Raw genomic sequence first — 17,142 nt, 5'->3', positions numbered from 1 at the left:
TCCTCAGCGTTATCAGCATGAAACAAATATTTACTTGTAATGCATGTCGGATATAATGAAGGCATTTTCGTGTAAGACAAGACTGTTATAATGAAGTTCGCCTGTATTTCTTACACGTCGATATCAGCGTTAAATATTTGCTATTTAAAATCTTGTTACAACAAAATTTCACTGGCCACAAAAATATCTTCATTACATATTATATTTGTTTAAACATACACACAGATATTATCAATAAATATATCTCGATTCTGTCTATGCAGAATAATGCAAGCAAGGTGTCTCCAACGAGCCAGCAAAAGGTCTCCTGCGGATTTTCATGGCCCGCCGGCATCTTGCCACACCGATACGAGGCTTGAAGCAACAACAAATTCTACATGCAGTGTTCTGCATTACCTCGAATATGTAACCATGCCATCGGTATTATTATACGGGATCGGTACCTGGCTTGCTAACTGCGGTCCAACCAGCCAAGCCACCGGAGAAAACATGCATGCGCCAGTATGTGTCATTTAAGCTGGCTATTGCTGTGTTTTGCTGCTGGCATACTTTACAGATAAGGAGTGAACTGCATCTTAGATCTGTACTATGCTGGCACACATCTGTCAGCCTTGCCTGTGCATTTGATCTCATGCTCGATTGTCGATTAGGTGTGCGAGTGCGAACATCTTGACAGCGAGCTTCCCATGACAGCTTGTCACCAGCCACTCTGCCAGCTGCATTGCTTAGGCCTCTAGGCCTAACCAGTGCCATTTCGTCAGCAGCCAAACCTGCGGCTTCATGCCAGTCGACATGATGGCAACAATGTTTATGGCAACCACGTTTGCGGCCATCACGTTTGCAGTTCATGCCCAAAATGTCACGCAGCATCCAAAATTTCGGTTATTATTCCAGTGCTTGGCATATAGGTGGCAATGCTGCAGGGAAGTTTAAATAATCACACGTCCAAAAAATCGGTTGACGACTTTATTTGACATTTTTGTTAACAGAGTACATATATTGAGCAGACTGGTACAAGTTACAAAATAAAAGTAACGAATTACAATCACTTCACTCATAAATGTAACTGATTATAGTTACCAATAACTGCTCCACGAAAGTAATTGAGGAATTACTAAAAAGTAATTGACTACTTCCACGTTACTTTCCTCCTCACTTTTAATAACATTGCACAGATGCCCTAAACAGAAAAACCTATTGTGGCACATTCAGAGCCTCCTCTGCAACATCGATACATTGCTTATCTTTACTAACAATCACTTTCAAAAATTTCATCGGTCATCTTCCCTCGTTTTTTTTTTTGTGAAGACATCAGCAGCGACAGTGAAAACTCACTCAATGGAAGCGCCTGGGATTAAGGTGGTGTTCGAATGTAGGACATCTCTCGTACGAGATTGCCATTACTCAGAATCTGGGTCCTCTGTGAAGCGCAGTGCTTTATTGTTCCTGGAACTTGAAGAAGACACTCCTGCTTGGGCCAATGATATCCTTTAAACATTGTTCGTAAGTGATATCCTCGCATTAATTTTCTAAGTGGCCCTCGCTATCGAGACATGCCAGAGTCAGCCGAAATCTGGTGGAGCATTAGCATGAAGAAATATTGAACTCTCAGTTTTGCCCGCCTAAACTGGCTGCTGCGTGGCATGACCTGTGGCTTTCAACTGTAGCTCCAGATAAATTCTGGCTCCGAAAATAGCGTTACCAGTTACAGCTTGTCTTGCCAATAAAGTAACAAATTACATGTCAGTGGCTACTGAAAAAGTAATTGCATTATAGTGTGTGTTACCTAGTAAAAAGTGTAATTGTTACACAGTTAAACCTCGATTTAATGAATGTCAATGTAACTAAACTCTCGACACAATGCAGTATTTAACTTTTTCTAGCTTACTGTCCATAGAACACCATGTATTTAGAACCTCAATATAACAAAGTGTACCTACACATGATTTCCATATAACAAAATTTCCCTGCCGTCGTGAAAGAATGCAAAGACAATAAATGGAAACTTGCGTGGATGCAGATGGTTAAATGGCTGCTTGTGAATGCAATTATCAAAGCACACACAGCATGCCTTAGAACAGCCCCTGAAGTGGAGCGGCGTCATATTCCGTATAAAGTCCAAGTGCAATAAGATCCTGTTGCACCCCGTGCACTGTATGCTTTGGGTGCGAGTGAAAGCACGTGAGGGTGAGCTGAGAAGGATGGTGGCTTCATGAGCGCCGCCTTACCACGCAAGCAAGGGGAAAGGTAGGGGAAGGGAGCGAGCTCGTGGTAATGCAGTCAAGCGCACACAAAGGGGGGCAGAGTGGGGAGGCAGTTTGGCACGTCTACTTCTCTAGCACAGCTGAGAGCATATGCATACTGCAAGCCCTGTTTTAGAGCTAATCTGCCATGTGCGCAAAGAATGAGCATGCCGAGATGGTGTGGCATCATGTATGCCGTCGTCTTGTGCATTTCGTACTGGAGGTTGCATAATCTCGAGTTTCAGAGACCAACTGAGAGGCAGACGAAGCATTCGCTCCCCGCTGCAAGCGCTTTTCATGATACAGTCTTCCCACTGCAGGGGACACTATCAGTAGTGAGGGTAGAGCGGGTGCGAAAGCATGGCTGGCTTTGTTTCGTACCACCGACGTGAAGATATCGTCGACAAGGCACAACACCTTATTTTTCGCAAATTTAAATTTGCTGCCCCTTCCACGTAAGAAAAATCCATCAGCGACTGCACTTATTTGCATAAAAGATCAAATTTTAATACAGCGAAATTTCAATGTAACAATGCAAATTGCCAATTTTGCCAACTTCATTATATATTGAGGTTTAACTGTATATCGTATGATAAACGTTTCATATTTATTTTTACAAAATTGTGCCTCAGGTAATGAGCATGAACTGTGTATTTATGCAGTGTATCTGTATGCCTGTGTTTCAATGCCAAGGATTTGGGGGGGGGGGGGGGGGCAACAACCTTTGTTAGCAGCTTCTTGTTCTTGTCCTCACATTCATTCTGATGTTGTATTGAATGCCAAATGAAACGATTTCATTATTTGTTTATTTGTAATGTCACTGAGGGCACTACAGAAAGGAGTGGAAACATTTACAAAATATTTGTGATTGAAGTTTAACTCTTTCATAACTGGGCCCCAAGAAATCGATCAATTTGATCGACAGTTTTTGGACGCGCTGTTAAACAGTGCCATTGGAATTCTGCCACGAACAGCACCATGCACCATATGATGTATGATGACTGCATTTGAATTATTCGTCAGATTTGCCAACTTTAGCACTTTGGGGAGTGTGGAAAAATAAAACATTGACAAGAGGTATCGATCTAGCTTCCAGTGCTCCTAGCGCATCCCCAGCAAAACTACACAAGATTTGCATTTTGGTCGGCTTGGCAACATAACTTTTAAATAACGGCAGCAGTAAAGATGCCGAAGCTTCTATCGGATTGTTTAATTTTCTTATCCGACATCTATGCTGCTTTAACAATGTCTCAAACATCGGTACATGCTCAGGAGTGCTTGTTGTTTTAGCGATTGTGCTCAACTAATATAGAATGCAACTATTTTTTCCCACAGTAGTTCACTTTTATTCATCGGCATTTTGGCAGCATATCTACAACTTATTAAGAGCAATTCTACTCGTCGTGTAAGCTTTCTCTCACACAAGAACACCACAATCAATTTCAGACTGAATTACTAACATGCTGCACAAGATGCACAAAGAAAGAAAAAGAGATCAGGACAGAGCACAGATTATCAACTTCATGAAACGACAGAAGACCTTTATATAGGCAACCTAATCACATGCGAAGTGATTGCAGGAGCTGAAAATATGTCATAGCCACCATGTGTCGTTTTGTGCTTGCATGTGCATCTCGAAGGTGTGCTGCTCCTTTTATCGCACGTGTGAAGGAATTGCGGGCACAATTCAAAGTGTAAGCAACGAACACGGCACCGTGACCACCAGGCCCCGTTTTTCTCAAAAACCAAGGTGCCTCGAAGATATTGAGGAGACAGTCCCGCAAGCGGCTGGCTGCATGCCTGCAGCCTCGCCACCACCCCCGGTTCGACCCCCCTTTGCTGCCTGCAGGCATTTCCCTCCGCCTTGAGCCCCGCGTCTTACGACCCCGGCAGTGTACAGTAACCTGTGTCGGAGAGAGAGTAAAGTTGCGTTTCAAAGAGAAAGGTTGTGCGTCTGTTTGCTCCCCCAAGTTCACAAGGCGCCCTTCTTGCGTGGGAGCCGCTTGGGGCAAGTGTACACGTGTGCCTTACTTTGTGTCGAGTGTTTCTGGTCCACAGCGGCACATTCGCAGGCCACTGTCGACCAGAGCTAGTTTCCTAACCAAGTGCACGGTTAGCTAGCTGAGTCCGTGGTAGAGAACATTCTTTTTTTTTACACAATGGCACCTTTGCAGCGCCATTGGGTAACAAAGCATGCACTGCGAAATGTCAGATGCTGTCTCGAACTGTTTTAAAGCAGACGACACAGCGGCAGCCCCTCATTTCCCAACATCACACAGTGGATGCCAAAATGGGGGCCAGAGGCAGTAGTTTTTAATTGAGATTCTGAATTAAAAAGTCCATGAGAGCTCAGTTTTCTTGTGTGTGAGAGACAGAGACAACTAGAAGACAAGAAAGGCAGGGAGGTTAACCAGACGCACGTCTGGTTTGCTACCCTGCACTGGGGGAAGGGGGATGAAGAGAGAGAGAGAGAGCACAGTTTCACGTAAAGTTTAAGGTTCGCACCTAGTCTACACACGGTTGCCAAGATCTGTCGACTTGAGGAATTTCAAGTGCTTTTGTGGCTTTCTGTGCCATCGACACGTACAGCCATGGTCCAAGGACCTTCAATACCGAAAAAGGTCTAGAGTCCAGCTGGTTCAATGCTGTCTGGAGAGCTTCATGCTCAACGTCGTATTGGGGACAGATACATAAGATGTGTTCAAATGTTTCTGCGGTTCCACAAGAGTCACACATGGGTGTGTCCCCACTTCCAATGCGGAACGAGTAGGCCTTCGTAATTGCCCCCCCAAGCCAGAGGCGGCATAATACTGTCGCCTCAGAGCGGGAAACTTTTGGTGGCACTTGTAGTTTTAAGGATGGATCCAGCCTATGAAGATGGCACTTCGGGAGGTTGGGAGAAGACCAGCATTGGTGTGTCATAGCTTTAGCCACAATATGAAGCTTTCTTGCTGCATCGGTTCTGGATAAGGGGATTGGAACTGGTTGGGCTTCCAGATGGGCAGACCGGGCGGCTTCGTCGGCGAGGTCACTACAACAAATGCCGGTATGTCCAGGTAGCCGCTGGAATATAATTTCATGCCCTTTAGCGATAACTTGATGGTGATTTTCTCTTATTTCATGTCAGCTGCTCACGAGTCCTACGATATAGGACAAAATGCCGACTCTCAAGTGCTGCCTTAGAGTCGCAAAAAATGACCCATTTCTGAGGTGCCTCTTGTCAGAGATATTTGACAGCAGCACGCAGCACAACAAGCACTGCCGCCGTTGATGTTGTCATGTGGGACAGTTTGAATTTGATTGTGGTTTTCGTGGCCGGAATGACAACGGCACCTGAAGAGCTGGTTTTCTTGTGTGTAGTATGTATAACTATATTGGGCCTTCTGCTCTCAGTCACAATCATAAACTGACAATAGTTGGACGACTATGTCAGGGCACCTTTAAGTATAGTCAAACTTCGTTATAGTAACAAAGTCACAATTGACAGTAAGACACCTTCGTTATATATGTGATATACACTATGAGCATGTGTTTGTTAGATGTTGATTTTGGTGAGAAACATTCTAGAGTCTACTTTGTGGTGGCACCACTAGCGGCCACTTGCACCACTTGCCAAAGAAGGCGACGATCGGCTCGGCGTGCGATCAGAGAGAACACCAGGCAGCAGCCAACATATCTTTGGTACATTGCGGCTGCTCAGCCTCTTCTCAAAAAATGTGGCCATGGTCGCAACGGTAACCTCCAAAACTTCACTGTATATGATAATTCAAAATATCCGTGTTCGCTATATCGAGGTTCAACTGTACTCACGATGGAACTCGCCAAACACATAAGATGTCACTCACTTCATAGACACTATTGGGTAAACTGTCCTGGCCGGATTCATACAGCTCGAACCTCCATCTTCCAGACTGTAGGCTTTCAGGAGTGGCTCATGCGGTGCACACAGAATGTGAGCACGCTTGTAGCAGGATGGGCCCGGGTGTAGCGTAGCTGTAAATGGAACTTCCTTCAGCAGGCCATACTTCACTCTACAATTTAATCAAACAAGCCACTGTCAAGATTTTCAATTTCACAGGATCAACTTTGGCAATTTGTTTCTGAATCAATTATGTACACAACATAGCCACCAGAAAAATATAAAATGCCGCGATGAACCAAGAAAAATAATGTCATAATTTACAACGTGCTGAAAAAATCAGAGTAATTCCCTACTTCTTATGGTAACCCATTTCACTCATTAATAGTACAAGCATAAAATTGAATAGTTAAATGCATAATTGTGGCATTATTATGTTTTTGTTTTTTTGCAATCTCTACCCTCTGAACCATAATGCAGTGCACCATTCGGCCATTGTATACATTGTAAGATTCGTCGGACGATCCTACCGCTGTCGACCAGATGTAGGAGTCGTCGGACTATCTCGCCGCTGCCACCATTTGAAGGAGGTGAAGGTCGTAGACAGGAACTTGGTGTACAGGATTTATTTACATATTAACAGTTTAAGCAGGATACATTGGCAGACTAGCACGACTCCCATATGGAGCCCGCAAAACTAACATACAGCAAACAGTTTACGAGCACCCAGCTCACTAATTCATTTCTAGCATGACAAGGAGCACTCAGCTCCCGACAACGAGCACGACACGAGCACTCCCTAGCAGCCGGCAAACGCTGCTTATAAGCCCTTGCTCGACGTCATAGTTCGACGTCATTCAATATGACCCGCCCTTTTGGAGGATGAGGTGTGTCGGAGCAGGAATGGTCGGGAAGGTTCGTCCAAGCATTGTAAACTCGCCGCCGCCCCGCACTATGGCTCACACACACAAAGGCACACACGTTCGAGCCCATACACACAAAGGCTCCGGAGTCGACGACCGAGGGCTTCGTAGAACTGTGCTCCGTCTCGGGTGGCGCGGCGGAGTACCACATTCCTGAGCTGACCGCGCGCCACGTGGCCGCCGGTCATCCGCAGTTCTCGGTGCCGCCCAGCTTTCAGTGCCGACGTCAGAGGGCTTCGTAGAACTGCTTTGTCCCGGGTGGCTCGGCCAAGTACCAATTTCCGGAGTTGATCGCGCGCCACGTGGCTGCCGGCCGTCCGCAGTTCTCGGAAGGGCGCCCCGACTGGTGGGCTTGGAACACGTGCAGCGGGCTGAAAGCTGGCACGTTGCCACCCCGTACGGCCATTCTTAACAGCTCCTCCATGGCCCGGAAAATCTCGCCTGGCCAGTGCTGGCAACCGCTCGGCAGGAAGAGAATGGCTGGCGAGCAAGACGATGGCTTTGCTCTCTGCAACCCCTGCGTACTTGGAATGCCTTCAACCATCTTACAACAACTGGCACAGAAGAGTCGACCCGGCAACACAATACCGCTCAGCGTTCAAACGCCCGGAATTAGCTGCTAACCCACCAGGCCTCCTATCACAATTTCCATGCAAGTCACTCAACTGGGAATCCCAAATTTTGCCCCAAAATTTCGTGCCGCCAAAGCGAGCGTTCACGTTCCTCCTGAGTTCGACCAAACCCGACCGTCACGCTGCACAAGAGTAAAGGTTTACGCAGAATTAAACTGAAGCCTTTCAAACGCCAATACTCAATCATAACTTCAGCAGCATAACTTCGCGAACAGCCTGTTCCTACCCTATCACAGTGGCGTACTTATCTCATGTACTGCTGCCACTGAACCGTCTGGCCAACTCCACAGGTACGTCATCACAGACGCGCTAAGTTTGAGGTCCCTATTCCGAACACGTGCTTGCATCATACAAAGTTTTTATCACGCTGACTCACATTTGTTCCTTTAATCCACACAGGACACGTTCCTTAAACAAACAACCAAATTTGCGTAACTTACGCAACACAGAGGAACCTTCGAACAAATGTGTCTTCTAATAACTAGCTCTACGCACGCGTACTAGAGAAGTCAGAATACGGCTGCCCTCAACACACACGAGCAACCCAGTCATAAACGTTCTGCTTCCTTCCGTCCGCACAGGACACGCGCTAATGGACCTAAGAGCTCTTCTCAGTGCAAATCACGCACTTACTGAAAATCTACGCGGTTAACCTTAGAAAAATAAAAAAAATGCTTAAAAAAAGAAGGTTAAACAACACACACGCGCGTTACGATAGGCCTCTCAACGATAACCTTGACCTTCAGGTTACTCACACACACAAAAAAAGAAAGCCTATATACTTATTAATGAACACCTCGCGAGACTACAGGTTTACTTAAAACGCATCTTTCAAATCTCGAGCTTCTCAAACAAATCATAAACAGAGCTCATACCTTACATATTGAAAGAAATCCTAGTCTCAAATCGCGAAAATTTGCAAATGTTCAAAAATGAAACAGAACAACACGTTTTCCTACTACGGAAGCTCTCCTGGCCTCCCGTTCCCGATTGCTTACGACTGACTCATACTTTCAGCCGAACCCGAGGTGGTCGCGGTTTAAAAGCTACTCTGGCTACGGAGGAACAACAAAAGGGCTGACTCACTATCAGCTCCCCCAAGACGTTACGGTCTCCTGCCAATTTGCGTCCTCGCGCCCCGTTTTCAACATGACCTCGACTGACCACGTCGCTACTCCCCACCTGGTCTCGTCTTGCCACCTTGCGCTTCTGTGTACTGCACGCTAAGCTTCGAAGAGAACGACGGAACGACGAGGAATTTGACTGCCCCGTGCCCTTTGTCCGCGTCCGTGCAGAACAAGCTTCTCGGTCCCCCTTTGACCGGTGGCTCGAACGTGTTTGATGCATCAACATCGTCCGTGACGACCGCACCTGTCTTTTCTCCGCGCCCTGCCCTTCTGGGTCTCTCGCCGTCTTTGGCGATGCTACATTAGTCACCGCATTCCGATTTTTTCGGCGCTTTTTTCTGCGGCGCTTTCTCCTCGAACTCTCTTTCATGCCGTCATCTCGCGCCTCGTGCTGGCCGTTACACATCTCGTCGGCCCGGATCGGTCTCTTACCCGCACAGTCTGAGTGATTTACATTTAAATCTACTCTCACTTTGCCTCGACTGGCGGACAGCTCAACCGACTCTGGAACAATGCAGCAGGCTTTACTCGAGTTATGCAACTCGCACTCTTGCGAACTGCCCTCTACTGCATTGCCCAGCTCACGCTGTGCATCTGCACACAGCCTGTCGGTATCGATCGCTGTATTTCACGCGCACAGTCCGAATGATTAACAACTGAATCATCCCTATCTAGGTTATCTAGACTGGCGGAGAGCCGCACCGATCCCTGAACAATGCAGTTGTTCTCTCGTGAGCTACGGAGCTCGCCACCCCGAGAACTACTCTCAACTGCATCGTCCAGCTGGCACATTACTTCTGCACGCAGATCTGACTCGACATGGGTGCTCGCGTCTGTCAAGTCCGTAGTATTCTGTACCTCGCTAACGACCTCGCTACCATGAGATGCGACGCACACGCGCGGTAACTGTGCCAATTTGTTCGCAGCTGGCCTAGCTGTCTCTATAGTCATCTGTTGGCACAGTACCTCGTCGCTCTCACTCTGGCCTTTAACGGCCTCTGCTGCCACCAAGGCTTCGTTAGCTGCTAGCACTTCGAATTCACTTGTGAACGTGCTGCTACTCTCACAGGTACTACTACTTTCCTCGGCTTTTGAACAAAATCTGCTATTTACTTCCTGCCACTTTCGCTGCGTCCAGCCTACAGATTTCTCAAGCCGCTGTTGTCTCTGTGCCAATAACTGATCACAATACTGTATCTCTTTGATCAGTGCTGCCTTCTTTCTGTCATACTTTTGCTCCCGCTCACGCTTACGTTCCTGATACTCACGTTCGCGTTCATTCTCACGTTCGTGACGCTCACACTTAAGAGTAAGTTCTTGAAGCTCACGCTTCCGTTCATTCTCGCGTTCTTCACGCTTATGCTCACTCTTACGTTCACGACGCTCACGCACCAGTGGTTCCTGTCTTTTACTTAGAATTCGTTTGCCCATTTGTTCTATGAATTTCAAATCATTGTTACTTTCTAGAATGGTTTTACGAATCTCTGATTCCTTCAAGTCCTCATCTACGTTTACCTCGATCTCCTCACACAACCACAACAGGTCAGCTCTCGTCAAACACATTAGGACCATGATCACTACTTTAAGCTTTGGCTCTGCTGTCACACAATACTTGTTGCGATACCCACGCAAATCAAAATACAAGTAACAGATCCCAGCGAATCAAATTCAAAAACACAGAGAAATTGAAGCCTGGTAAATCTTACAGCCAAAACCAAACGCTTACCCACTGAAGCAACACCATATCACCAATCCTTCCCCGCCGTATCCAGTCAGTTGCAAGAGGTGGTCAATCTCAAGTCGCCTCCAACTTGATCAGGATGCCGATCGGTCACCATGTGCCAACGTCCGTCAGCTGCCGTTGCTGTCTCCGAGTCGTAGGCCGATTTACGAGCCGCAGGCCGATCCCTCCGCTGCCACCAGTTGTAAGATTCGTCGGACGATCCTACCGCTGTCGACCAGATGTAGGAGTTGTCGGACTATCTCACCGCTGCCACCATTTGAAGGAGATGAAGGTCGTAGACAGGAACTCGGTGTACAGGATTTATTTACATATTAACAGTTTAAGCAGGATACATTGGCAGACTAGCGCGACTCCCATATGGAGCCCGCAAAACTAACATACAGCAAACAGTTTACGAGCACCCAGCTCACTAATTCATTTCTAGCATGACAAGGAGCACTCGGCTCCCGACAACGAGCATGACACGAGCACTCCCTAGCAGCCGGCAAACGCTGCTTATAAGCCCTTGCTCGACGTCATTCAAGATGACCCGCCCTTTTGGAGGATGAGGTGTGTCGGAGCAGGAATGGTCGGGAAGGTTCGTCCAAGCATTGTAAACTCGCCGCCGCCCCGCACTATGGCTCACACACACAAAGGCACACACGTTCGAGCCCATACACACAAAGGCTCCGGAGTCGACGACCGAGGGCTTCGTAGAACTGTGCTCCGTCTCGGGTGGCGCGGCGGAGTACCACATTCCTGAGCTGACCGCGCGCCACGTGGCCGCCGGTCATCCGCAGTTCTCGGTGCCGCCCAGCTTTCAGTGCCGACGTCAGAGGGCTTTGTAGAACTGCTTTGTCCCGGGTGGCTCGGCCAAGTACCAATTTCCGGAGTTGATCGCGCGCCACGTGGCTGCCGGCCGTCCGCAGTTCTCGGAAGGGCGCCCCGACTGGTGGGCTTGGAACACGTGCAGCGGGCTGAAAGCTGGCACGTTGCCACCCCGTACGGCCATTCTTAACAACATACAATAAGTATACTGGGCTGCTGAAAAGTTCATTGCCAAACCTATCTTGAAAATTATGTGTATAGTTTTATTGATTTCATTAAAAATAACATTCCTTCGCATGATGGTGCATGGATTTTCACATATCAAAAATTTTTTTATGCAGTTGTTCGAGCCATGTCAGAGGCGAATGCAGAATAATTTCGCCTTTTGACCTTAAAGGCTGTCATAATGTTTCTGTTCTTCCAGAAGAAAATGTCAAAGATTTAAGAAAATATAAGGAAGACACTGGGTGGCAAGTGCCTGTCCTACTCCACTGTTAAGGAGTGGTGTTCACAACTTCAACAAGGCCTATCTTGAACCGAAGCTGCAGCATGGTACGGGTAGCATTCAACCGCTACGGTTCCTGAAATTTTTTAACATGTCCCCTACATTCTACTGAAACACCGGAATCTAAGCTAAATTTATTGCTAAGACACTAAACATACATACATAAAGAATGAGCCCCATTCATAAACCATCAGCCGTTGATAACACAGAAGCTGTTGACAAAGAGGGTGCCCAAATGTTTGAATGCCAGTGAAACGCGTCGTCAGGAGGAAGCATCGAAGCCCATTTTCGAGCATTTTGAGCAATCTCGTGGCGACTTCCTTGACCCCTTGTTTGGCCACTGTGGAGGAAATGTGGCTGCATAACTGTGATGGGTAATAAAAGAAAAACCGAGTTATGAGAACAACATTCTCAAGAAACAGGTGAGGCTTGTTTCTGCATTAGCTTCATGAATCTTACCACGAGCACAGACATACAACAAGGGCACTCAATAATGCGACGTTTCACAGCACAGCTAAATATATAAAGCAACACACCAGGGAGCACAATCAGTTGATGTGTCAGATGTGCATGTTGACAGCACATTGGCACATTCGGTGCAGTCGTCGTATCAGCTTGGCAAAGTGTGGTTCGACACTGGAACAACTGTTGCTTCAGTGTTAGTTGAAGATGGAGGATGTGGGGCTTGAGGTCATGCAAAGCCTTATGCTCCGACACATGGCCTTCACCAGGCAGGGCAACACTTGGGCACACACCAAACCGTGTCGCTGATGATCCTGGCGGTTTCCTACGGTGCTCCACCCAAGGCCAAGTTAAATGGCCAGCTTCGACTGGTTTCTCACCAGACACTTGGGTCTACACCCAACCATGTTGCTGGCCCCAGCAATCTCCCATCTCAGCAATCTCCACTGAGGAGGACGGTGAGGCCATGTGAGGCACTGCAGTTCAACTCATAGCCAGACACTCGGGACTACCCTCGACCATGTGGCTAGCGAAAAAATACCCCTGGTCCCCACTATGTCGTTCAGGTGCCTCAGTAGCAACTGCCTGGCTTTTTGTGTTCTCAAACGTGCTCTTGTGACAAAGGAACGACATTAGTGGAAACAAACCAAGGGATGTTTATTGTGCCTTTTTTACATCAATGTCAGCTAGAAAAATCACAACTAATGAAACGAGGAAGTCTGACTGACCGCACATGATATTGAGCGAATATGCTTGCCCCATGCTGGGCAGCAAGCCTAAGCCATTTACGGGTAAAGTCTCACAAATAGAGGTGCATACAAGCTAATGAGAAGGTGTCCGCAGGACAGTCAGCTCCATCAAGCACACGTGTGATCTGTCTGCGCAGGCCAAGCACCCGCAACCAAAGAGAAGGAGGTTACTTCCTCTTGCACCCAAGTATCCGCCATTAGGTGGCATTAGCAGCAGAACACTCGCGCCATCTCTCTCTGAACCTTGAACTGCACAGCAGTCCCTGTAGTGGCATCACTCGGGTTAGCTGCTGCTAAAGGAAGTCAGGGCCCAGAAAGCAGCTGGGAAAGTTATGGGTACAATTTCTTGCGATAAAGAAAAGTGCTACTGATCAACTATGTCTAGAAGGCTCGTACAGTGAATGCAAAGTACTAATTCAACTTATTGTTTCAATTAAAGGATGCTTTAAAAAGCAAACAAAGTGGGACATTGCAGAAAGGTCTTCTTTTGCAGGAATACACCCCTGCACACAGAGCTGCAAAAGCAACAGCTCTTTTGAGCAAACTAGTGTTTAAATGCCTTGATCCCCCACCGTACTCATGCGATCTTGCTCTATGTGACTATTTTTGTTTCCTTACCTTATAAAGAGCATCAAAGAAAAAAAAATTGAGCAAGTTTGAGGTCATAGCTGCAGCAGAGCAGTATCTCAATCAGCAATCTTTACTATTTTTGTGTAGGTACTTTTCTTGGTTTTAAGAGCTACTGAAGCATAGTGTGAATTAAGCTGAGCTTCAGGGAGATAATGTGAAATAAAGTGGAAGTATCAATATTTTCTGTTTGCTCCTTTGTCAGGCCAAAAACTTTTCAGCACCCCAGTACAACAGTGAATGCAAATGACAACCTGCAACAAGTGTACGAAGAGTTCACCACAAGCAGTACCGACTCATTGCAGACTTTAGGAAAGTTGAAGGAAATCACAAATACACTTGGACCAGCACAATCAAAGCAAATGCCACCTTACCAGGACCATGAAGGTTGAAGAATGCCAGATCAGATATTGCATCTCCAGATGCCTTTATCGACAAAACTTGCCAGCCTCCCCAAGCATTCCAAACAATTATATATCCAGTATTATGGCCACTCACAATTACGTTTCCTGCAGAATACAAAAAAGAAGAAAGAAAGAAAAACAGTTTTAGCTTTCTGTCCTTGGTCCGTCGTCTAGAAGCCAAAAATATATTGCACAGCATATGTACATTTCTGGCTTTTTGCGCCAGTAAAAAGGAAAACAATTCGCCAACACATGTGCCTCATCCAATCACCATATTTACTCAACTTCCACATTTATTACCATAATCAGTCAATTAGTACGATATTTACTTGAATGTAGGTTGATACTTTTCTTTAAAAAATGTACGAAAGCCGCTGGTCACCTTAGATTATAAAGGATGCGGCTTGGTCACAACCAGAAGCCACTGCTGATTGGAGAAAGGTTGATGCCAACAGACCGAAGAAGACGTTTCTGTATTTATCAAGAGACAACGGAGAGTGGGAATGACCATAATGAAGGGATTCACACAGGCAAAAGAAGAAGGTTGCAAATATTCAGGGCGTCGTTCCAAATAAGTTTAGATGCCTGTACACTTCGATATGCCTTCAGCATGCCTACTTCCCTTGGTCAGGTCCTGATGGCCTTGGTGGCATAGGATCGAATTCCAACCAAGCTGAGAATACAAGCATTCCGAAAGTGAATCTCGGCAATGCTGAATGTTCTTTTCACAGTGCAAATACTTTTTTTCATTCAATGTATATTCAAGGAAGACTTTTTCTTTGTCTTCTGAGCTGCTAAATTTCATGAGTCAGCCTAAAACAAAGGTTGGCCTAGATTCGAATAAATACGGTACTGTTTACCATATTTACTCACTTAATGATCACACTTCTTCGTCAGAAAAATTGACGCAAATTCAGGGGTGCGATCATTATGCGGGTTAAATTTTCAACGAAAAGAAAAATATATATTTTTTTTTCACCTCGCATTTGCTGCGGGATGACAACAGGTCAACAAACAGGCATGGAGGAAGGAAAAATGCAAACAGGTGGCTGCCGCTGTAACATTGCAAGACACCAAAACCGCACATGCATTGAAACACCTACACCTTCCGCACGTGCATTGAAACAATTTCTTCCATATCAGCAATGAATAATAATATTAATATCGGCAAGTTTGCAACAATAACGCAGCCATATCCACTTTGAGAGGACAAAAACAGAGATAGGCCCGCTTAGCTACCAGTGACATGTGCAGTGGTAGAGCATCCACCTCGCGTGCAAAAGGACTGTGGTTCAAATCCCCGTGCCAAGCAATTTTCCACTGAATTAAAAAAAAAAATCTGCGTGTTGATAAAATTGCCTAAACAGGCCTGGAGTGCAGCCTGATCCCGGTGACCAGAACCGGTAACGCACTCATTCACCAGAGCAGGATTGGCCAACCTGGTGCAGTACTTGGCCACAACCTCCTGTATGAACACAACAATCAAACCCCGGCCCTCAGTCCCCAGCAGCTGCAAAGGAACTGACCACGGCGGCAGTCAGACCTATGACGCAGCAGAGGGTGCTAAGAATCTCTGGATCCGGACAGGCCGCCATTGGAATCTGAACCTGGCAACGCTCAACGCTACAACGTTATCCAGTGAGGCGAGTCTAGCAATGCTATTGGAGGAAGTAGAGGGCCTTAAATGAGATATAATAGGGCTCAGTGAGGTTAGGAGGACAAATGAAGCATATAAAGCACTAAAAAACGGGCATGACCTGTACTACAGGGGCTTAGCGGAGAGACGAGAACTAGGAGCTGGATTCCTGATTAATAAGGATATAGCTGGTAACATAGAGGAACTCTATAGCATTAACGAGAGGGTGGCAGGTCTTTTTGTGAAACTTAATAAGAGGTACAAATTGAAGGTCGTACAGGCTTGCGCGCCTACATCTAGTCATGATGACCAGGAAGTCTAAAGCTTCTATGAAGACGTGGAATCAGCAATGGGTAAAGTCAAAACAAAATACACTATACTGATGGGCGACTTCAATGCCAGGGTAGGCAAGATGCAGGCAGGAGACAAGTCAGTAGGGGAATATGGCATAGGTCCTAGGAATAGCAGGCGAGAGCTATTAGTAAAGTTTGCAGAACGGAATAATATGCGGATAATGAATACCGTAATTATTCGAATCTAGGCTGATAGTTTTTTTGAAACAATCATATTCCAAACTCTAGGGTCTGCTTAAATTCGAGGATTTTTAAAAACGTGCCAGTTTTTCATTGAAACTGCTAAATATGGTGCATAGCTAGTGCCATCTAGAAAAGTCAGTATCGCAGCCGCTACTAGCCATGCCAGTAGACAACCGTACACAAGCGAGGTCGCCATTTTGACCTGTGTCATGTCGGCCGTGTCGGTGTGCGGCATGGTGTTATCGCAATGGCACCAAGCGGGAGATGCCACTACAGTGCTGCTTTCAAGCGTGAAGTTGTGACAGCCGCAGAGGCATCGTCGAACCTTCAAGCCGGGCGGGACTTCAGCATCAACGAGAAAAACGTCCGTCGTTGGAGGGGACAACGACAGTAGCTTTTTGCGTGCGCGGCAACAAGAATGGCATTTAGTGGACCAAAGAAAGGCCGTCACCACGAAAGTGGAGACAGTTTTGGCCGACTTTGTTCGGACACAGAGAGCAGCTGCCCTTCCAGTGACAACAGAAGTGTTCCAAGCGAAAGCTAGGGAACTTTCGAGGGAGCGAGGCCTCACGCCAAAGGATTTCAAAGCCAGCCGGGGCTGGCTTCAGAAATTCATGAAGCGCTTCGGCTTCAGCCTCCAACGTCGCACTTCAGTCACCCAGAAGATGCCAAGCGATCTTAAAGAAAAGCTAATAGCTTTTCAGTGCTACGTGCTGCGAAAGATCGGCATCGCCAACCAGACGGCTGTGTATTTTGATATGCCAGTGGCGTACACAGTGAATGAAAAGGGTGCCAAAGAGGTGAAGGTGCACTCTGCGGGCTACGAGAAGCAGCGCGCAACTGTGATGCTGTGCTGCACAGCTGATGGACATAAACTCCCTCCTTATA

The 17,142-nt window shown here is 46.6% G+C and overlaps 1 protein-coding gene across 1 annotated transcript in view; it reads right to left on the bottom strand.

The window, feature by feature from the left end:
- LOC126545181 (uncharacterized) overlaps window positions 1-17,142 on the bottom strand; it is a 56,217-nt gene that overhangs the window by 27,794 nt on the left and 11,281 nt on the right. The window contains exons 4-5 of the mRNA XM_055078280.2: window positions 14,053-14,187; window positions 6,089-6,236 (exon numbers count right to left, since the gene is read on the bottom strand). Coding sequence (XP_054934255.1) covers window positions 6,089-6,236; window positions 14,053-14,187 — 283 coding nt within the window. The remainder of the gene's footprint in view (window positions 1-6,088; window positions 6,237-14,052; window positions 14,188-17,142) is intronic.

Source organism: Dermacentor andersoni, chromosome 10 (assembly GCF_023375885.2).
Source record: "Dermacentor andersoni chromosome 10, qqDerAnde1_hic_scaffold, whole genome shotgun sequence".
Lineage (NCBI taxonomy): Eukaryota > Metazoa > Arthropoda > Arachnida > Ixodida > Ixodidae > Dermacentor > Dermacentor andersoni.
Note: the sequence above shows the minus strand (reverse complement) of the source record. Positions and strands in the feature narration are given on the sequence as shown.